Source organism: Chrysochloris asiatica, unplaced genomic scaffold, assembly GCF_000296735.1.
Source record: "Chrysochloris asiatica unplaced genomic scaffold, ChrAsi1.0 scaffold00012, whole genome shotgun sequence".
Classification (NCBI taxonomy): Eukaryota; Metazoa; Chordata; class Mammalia; order Afrosoricida; family Chrysochloridae; genus Chrysochloris; species Chrysochloris asiatica.
Genome location: NW_006408530.1, coordinates 24157385 through 24165343, shown reverse-complemented (window position 1 = coordinate 24165343; position 7959 = coordinate 24157385). Strand labels below are relative to the sequence as shown.

Genomic DNA, 7959 nt, shown 5'->3' with positions numbered 1-7959 from the left:
CTCTTGAAGCTTTCTGCATCATTCAATAATTTGTCCAGAGAAGCTTCAATAATGAAAGTCAAGGCTTGAATTTTTTCTTCAGTTCCCCAGCTTGAGAAATGCTGAGCATGTTCTTCCTTTTTGGGTTTCTGATTCCAGATCTTTGCACATTTTGTTGTAATATTTGGCTTTATCTTCTCAAGCTGATCTTTGAAATGTTCTATTCAGCTCTTGGACCTTCTCATTTCTTCCATTTGCTTTAGCATCTCAATGCTGGAGATCAAGTTATCAGATATCTCTTCTGATATCCATTTTGACCTTTTCCTTCTTTCTTGTCTTCTCAATGACTTTTTGCTTTCTTCATGTATAATGTTCTTGATGTTATCCCACAACTCTTCTGGTCTTCAGTCTTTGGAAATGTTTTTTTGAGGCTTCAAAGGTAGATTTCCTTAAAGATAGCATGGCAGTCAGTCATGGAAGCTTGTTATGAAGATGTTTGAAGAAAACTGAAACCTTCATTGGCGACAAAATTTCATGAAATTTACATTGAGAACTTTTCCTTCTCATCATGACAATGCACCTGCTCATTCTTTGAGGGTAATAATGGCTGTCCTATGAGAATTTCATTAGAAAACCTTACTCCATTCACACAACAGCCTTGATCTTGTCTCTTTTCTTTGTTCTCCAAAGTGAAGGGCAATTTTTTTAAAAGAATGCAAGTTGAGTCATTTGAGAATAGCAAACTGCCCTTTTGATGTGACGCAAACCAAAGAGCTCAGGATTCTTTAATAAAGGATTATAAACATGGAAACACCACTTTCAGAGGTGCGAGACCTAGATGGAAGAAATGTCAGAAAGCAATATCTCCATATTTGGATATATATTTAAATTTTAAGTTGCTTTAACTCTTAAACTCCTTCCCATGACTTTGTAGGGCTTCATCATTCTTTTCCCAAACTCCCTCTGATCATATATTGCCTTCCCCTTCACCCAAGTTATCATGTTTCTACCCTATAGCCCTCCCATCCCTTGTAATCATCAAAGGATATCTGTTAGTATGAAAACCTTCTGCTAGTCTGAATTTTTTTAAAAACAGTGATCTAAAATACTTTTTAAAATACAATATTTTCCTTTAGTTTTTGATTAATTTCACTCGGCATAATATCTTCCAGGTTCATCCATGTTTTGAGGTGCTTAACAGCTTTTCCTTATTCTTTAATCCTGTGTTGTATTCCATTGTGTGCATGTACCAAAGTTTGTTTTCTTTTTAAATCAATTCTTTCATTAATGGACATTTAGGTTGATTTTATCTATATACCATTGTGAATAATGTGCATTCTTATCTTTTTGTTTCTATGATTTCTATGAGACCTGGTGTGGCACTGTGGGTAAATGTGCTGGACTGCATGGTTGGTTTGAACAACAATAATGATTTTACAGCATAACTTTTTTACTTACCCTTATACTGTGTTGACTAAGTAAATCATTAAACCAGAAAGCCCATAGTTGTTGAGGTGATTCTGATTCATAGCTACCCCTCACATAAATACGTTATAGTATTCCCTTGGCTGTAATTGCTACTAAAGTAGATCACTAAACTTTTCTCCCATGGTTACTGTTGTTTGATGGATTCAAATCATCAACTTTTAGATTAGTAGCCAAACTTAAATTATTTGTGCCATCAAGAGACCTCAGTCAATCATTAGCATTTATAAATGTATTTGCATTTTTCTTTGTTGTTGTTAAGTGCCATGGAGTCAGTTCTGACTCATTGGAACCATGTAGATAGTTTCTAAGTAGTGGCTGGTAGGTTAGTAACCTTGTGGTTAGTAGTCCATTGCTTATCCTAGAGTATCACACCACAACTCCCAGTTGTGCAAAAGATACAGATGAGCAATAATTTATAATGAATGATGTAAGTAAAAAGGATAAACCATATTCATTTCTAGTTGCAACAAATGCTGAAGTTATCACACTTTGTACACTTAGTCAGGTCTGTTTTTCTAAATGCAAATGCTTTGGAGATTGATACAATGTATAAAAGCACAGGTTTTGGAGTGATACCACCAGGGGTAAAATCTTGGTTTTGTCACAAATGTGGCCAAGTGTTCTTGGACAACTATTGAAATTCTTGCTACCTTAATCAGTAAAATGTGAATCATCAAAATAATGTTTTTCTTATAGGAGAGCTATGAGAATACAATGAAATAATGTGGGTTAATGCACCAGACTGCAAAGCCATTTAAACTGCAAGGTCAGTGGTTCAAGCTCACCAGAGGCCCCTTGGAAACCCTATACACAGTCACTATGGCTCGGAACCGACTCGATGGAACTTAACAACAACAACAGTATCTAGAGTACCATTAACCTTAAGTGACTGCTAGCTAGTATGGTGATGATTAGCAAATTAATATGTTCTCAGAATTTTTTAAAAAATGAACAAGTTAATATATAAAGACTTTTAAAACAGCCAAAATAAAGGCTGTAGATTAAATTTTGCAATTATGTTAAAAGGTTCTTAAATCATTTATTTTATTAAGAAGAATATGGCATTTCTCTTAAATCAATTAAAAGTTGTATGCATGTACTGTAATAATTTTGAGAAAATTTTACCAACTCAGATCCAATTAGAAATTAACCTGGTTGGGACAGTGAGGAAGATGGGGCTAACTAGAAATATTTTTTTTTTTCCTAATTTTCAAAATAGATCCTTTAAGTCATATTTTTTAAAGATATATACTTATTTGACCGCCTAGAGTAACTAGGAATTCCTAACATCAGAACAGATTTGGGGTAAGAAATAAAACAAGTAAATGTAAATGGAGGTAGATGGAATTTAATGAAAAGTTATGAAAACATTTTGTACATTAGTTTATAATATGACATAACTCCACATTCAGGATAATGAATTACCTGCAGTAGACTCTCTTTTTTAAAACTGATTTGGAATTTCTAGGCTCTATTGTGGAACATATGCTTTTGTACCATATCCTTAAAATACCCATGAAACTTTGATAAGGAATCTGCATATCAGAAAACCAAAGTTCATAAAGGCTAAATGGCCTTTAATTGAAGAATTTAGATCAAGGATTTATTATGCTTCTGATTCTTAGATGAAGGTTATTGCCTTAAGTACAAACTGACTTTCACCATTCTGAATCCACTGTTTCAATGCCCCATAAGCACTCAAGTATTCTTTATCAGCACTATTCCAAGTAGCTTCTCCACAATGAGTACAAGAACCTTCATCTGTCACATGCAAATAAGTGTATTACATCCTTTTACAAGATGTTAATATTAATAAGTATACATATAGATGAGATTCTATACATGTGATAAATACATATATATTTAAGCATATACATGTATTTATACATATTACATATATATACACACTGTTGTTGTTGTTAAGTGCCATAGTCAGTCCCAATTCATTGCGACCCTGTATAGGGTTTTGGAGGAGTGGCTGGTGGGTTTGAACCACTGACCTTGTAGTTAGCAGTCCAGTACTTATCCTGCAACACAACATCAGTACTCCATATACACGTATACATAAATCAGTTATTGCATCTCCAGAAAAAATAAAAATGCTTTTAAGGTCTGGGCTGCTTATGTGGTAGCAAATGTACTTGGAGGAAGTTTTCAAAATAGTATCCACATTTTTCTTTTTCACTGGATAGATTACTTATTCATCTGGATTGTTTTAACCATTAATTATTTTGCAATAACATGATATGCATATTTTAAAGAACATGTTTTCCAATTGTATCATTGCATGAATCTATAAACAAGAAATTCCCAGTAAACTTACATGTCTCTGAGATCCATCATATTCACACCTTTCAATTTTTCCAAGGCTGCCATCTGAGAAATATAGTTTCTCAGCACGGTGGTCAATAGTGAGTCCATTTGGAGTGAGTATGTCTGTACTGACTACCACTTGGGCATTTTTCCCAGCCAGGGTAGATCTCATGATGCTTGGGTGATGTTCATTCCAGTTGGTCCAAAACATTAAACTAATTAAAAAGAAAATCATAATAAGAAATTGAAGTAGAGTCTCATTTATTACAAAAACATAAGTAGAAATACGACAATGCTAAGGTATTAAAAAAAGAAGCAAAGGTGCCTCTGAATCTATGACCACTTAGGTATTCTAGGTGCCAAGGGAAGATATATATTTATATTTACAGTTATAGTTTTCTTAGACACAACCTGGAAATAATTTCTAGAAGAAAACCATCCTGGACTACTCTTAATAATTCTTAAATTTAGTCAGTTAGCTATATAATAGGATTTCTTTTAATCAGTAATAAAATAATCATCTGAAAGTTTTGGTGAACTACATGTATCCTCTAACATTAATGTTGCTCTTCAGCAAACCCAGGTGGTGATTTTGGACATCATTACTAGAATGGCTGTTATTTCTCTTTTCAACTGAGTGTAATCAGAATTGTCATCCCTTTCCAGATTTGCTATTTATATTCAGAATTCTCAGAGATTATTTCCAAATTTTTGAACTCAGTATATGTTACTTCAATAGGTTTTTCAGGATACTTTACATCAGTGTAAAATTGTACTGTGAGGAATTCATCAGACTCTATGGAAGTCCTTAAGTTTGTTTTTCTATAGTTTCTCTCATGGAAGAGAAAAGAAGCTGCAGGTGTCTGTTTCGAACCCCTGTTTTGACTGGAATAATCCTTCTTTAGGTATGTTATTGTTGTTAAGTGCCGTTGAGTCGATTCCGACCCATAGCGACCCTCTATAGGGTTTCCAAGGAGCATCTGGTAAGCTTGAACCACTGACCTTTCAGTTCAAACGACTTTGCAGTCTGAAGCATTAGCTGATAGCACCACACCAGGGTATGGGCATAATTTAAAGTGCTTAATTTGTATTAGGATTAGGAGTTAGGATTGTATGGTTTAGAATGAATGGAACAAAGAAAGGAAGAAAAAGAGAGAGAGAAAAAAAGAATAAATGAAGGTAAGGATGAAGATAAGCAGGCCATTAAAAATATCTGAAGAAAATATACTAATATTATACTGATATATAAAAACGAAAATACTATTTCACATTTAGAGATAGAGTGCACATCATTTCCATTAAAATAATTTAAAAGTGATATACGTTTATGTTGTTGTTGTTAATCACTATTGAGTTGGTTCCAACTCATAGCGACCCTTTTTGTGGGTTCCAAGAAGTGGCTGGTGGATTTAAACTGCTGACCTTGTAGTTCAAACTGACCCTGTGGTCCAATGTTTATCTTACAGGGCCTCACAAAATCACTCAGTACATGATATATGGGTATTGTGTGAAAACTTATTACTGGAGCACAGTCAAAGTTAAAAAAAATATCTTTCTACTTGCTGTTTAAGAAATGAAGAGAGCTGGGACATTTCTGCTCATGGGAAAACATTTTCATTTCTTCTATGGAACACAAAAGTCTGAATGACCAAATGAAAAAAACTATTCTATTCTGCTAGTAAACTTATATTGTATCTTCTTAAATTATACAGTAATTTCAGGCTTGTACTGTGACTTTTTAAATGAAGCAAGTTATCAATCAAAACACTTGAAAAGTTATGCATATAATGTAACATTTTAAAGTCAGAACAATTTACTTTATGCGTGATTTCCCTAGATTTTTGGTTCTATGTTTATACAATTTGAGAACTATTGGTGTTTCTGTCACTTAACCTCCTGATTTCACAGATAAGAAAACAGAAATTGATTAACTTACGTTTATATGAAGAGCTAATAACTGAGACAAGTTTTGGACTCAAGTACCTCAACTTTCACCTGGAACTCATGATTTTAGTTAAAAATATCTGTTAATTCACAGACATACAATAATAACTTCAAAATTTTATTGATATGTATAAATTATAAAAATGTTTTTATGCTTCAAGTATTGTTTACATATAATTTTACAATTTAAATATTTTTATGTCTAATTCTAGCTTATGTATACCATATGTAAGAAAAAAACTACACATTTTATCATATGTGATAAATAATTACAGAGTAAAGTACTAATTGATTAAATTAAATCATATATGATATCATCAGTAGTTTTTCTTTTGTTCAGGGTAGACTTGTAAATTCCTATGAGCTAATCTTTTTCATTCTTATCGAAGGACAGAGATTAATGTCCTGAGATTATCATCAGGATAAACATAGCTGAACCACCAATAAACAGAAATGGTGTGAGCAGAATGAGTTCTGTTCTGGACATCGGATGGCTCATGTCCACTGGAACTAATAGTCACAGGACTGTGTAAAGAGTTAATATATCTCTCTATTTTCAGAATCTTTTAAAAATGAAGATGGTTAATTAACTATATTAAATCTAATCTTACTTCTAGCTCTATACCCCAAAATAAATGAATAGTCTACATTGCTACAACCAAACTGTCTTCATCAGGGTTTTCAATGCTGATTTTTTTAGTAAGGAGATTTCCAGGCCTCTCCTCTTAAGGACCTCAAAATGGATTCTTTTTTTTTTTTTTTTTTCAATAGCCAAGCATATTTACTGTTTAAATCATTGTATCATCTTTTTTTCTGACAAGTAATCAGGGTCAGTGATTATCCATCACTGCTTTTACTCAACTTTTTCTTCACTACAACTTTAAAGAATTCTAATATTTTTGCCAGAATAGAAGGCTAGATGGGCTTTATTTTTGCTTATTTGCTTTATTTTCAAACAAAATAGTTTTCTGGGAGTCAACTTTATGATTTGTAGGAGAGTCGAACAGCATAGATACAATTTTTTTTGTATTTGATACAAACTTTGTTCTTCAATTGTCTATATAACTCCATCATTTATGACATCCCCAAAAGATAAAACTGTGTACAATATTTTAGTTTTTCTTTTGTCAGAAATTCTTCATAATATGAGTAGTATTTTAAAAGCCCGCACAATATGTAATCAAGTTGATATAGACCAGTTAAGCTGTTTGCAGTGCCTAATGTTGGAAGTATATCTGCATATATAATATAGCCTATTGATTTTATTCATACTTTAATTGGAGGGACCCCAGCTAATAAAATTCCCTGGTAAAAGTATAAACATATCTTTCCAGCTTCAATATGTGTTAATAGAGTCTTGTGTTTTTACTTTTTTTTAATTTATATTTTCAATGATACATTAATTTCTTCTCCATATTGCTTTTCCAGCCTAGTGTATTCCTTCTTATTTCCCCACTCATCTATATTTCTTTTAGGTAGAACTCATAGGGAAGTGAAACCTGCCATTCAATGTGTCCAAATTTTAATTTTTCATAATTTCTTGTACTTATTTAGATAAAAAATGGTCCTATGGGTTGTAAGATAATAACTTAAAAAAAAAACACACAACATAAAACCTTGATTTAAAAGTTCATTGTTTTAAAAATTAATATAAACTCTGATATTCCTTAGATTTAGCGTAATGGTTACGAATTGGGCTGTGAGCCGCAAGGCCAGCAGTTCGAAACTACCAGCTGTTCTGCGGGAGAAAGATGAGGCGTTCTGCTCCTGTAAAGATTTACAGCCTCGGAAACCCTGTACAGGGTCGCTATGAGTCAGAACTGACTCCATGGCACACAACAACAACAACAACATTCCTTAGATTTATAAATTATAGTGCAGAAATAAGCATGAACTCTTTCTCACTTTTGACATTCATCCAAGGCTAGCACATGTGGGTGGTCATCGTCTGACATGGTGATAACTGCTTCCCTGTCGAATGCTCCAGGCCGAGTCTGGTCCACAGTGTGTCTGGTGATGGATGAGGTAGTGGAGCTGGTCCAGTATAGTGTATCCCATGCTCTATGATAGGCAAGTCCTTCAACAGAACCCACATCTGAAGGGAAAATAGAATACATTTACGTTCTTATTTACCCCCAAATAACATATGGGCTAAAAAGAAATATGTTGTAAATATTTTTATATGTTATTGCATCAGTTGTTTTTCCCAAACTCTCAAGATAAAAAATATAGTGG

General features: G+C 33.2%; 1 protein-coding gene across 1 annotated transcript in view; it reads right to left on the bottom strand.

The window, feature by feature from the left end:
• The window catches only part of LRP1B (low density lipoprotein receptor-related protein 1B), a 2342762-nt gene that overhangs the window by 524562 nt on the left and 1810241 nt on the right, over nt 1-7959 (bottom strand). Inside the window, exons 42-43 of the mRNA XM_006834597.1 lie at nt 7630-7819; nt 3791-3995 (exon numbers count right to left, since the gene is read on the bottom strand). Coding sequence (XP_006834660.1) covers nt 3791-3995; nt 7630-7819 — 395 coding nt within the window. The remainder of the gene's footprint in view (nt 1-3790; nt 3996-7629; nt 7820-7959) is intronic.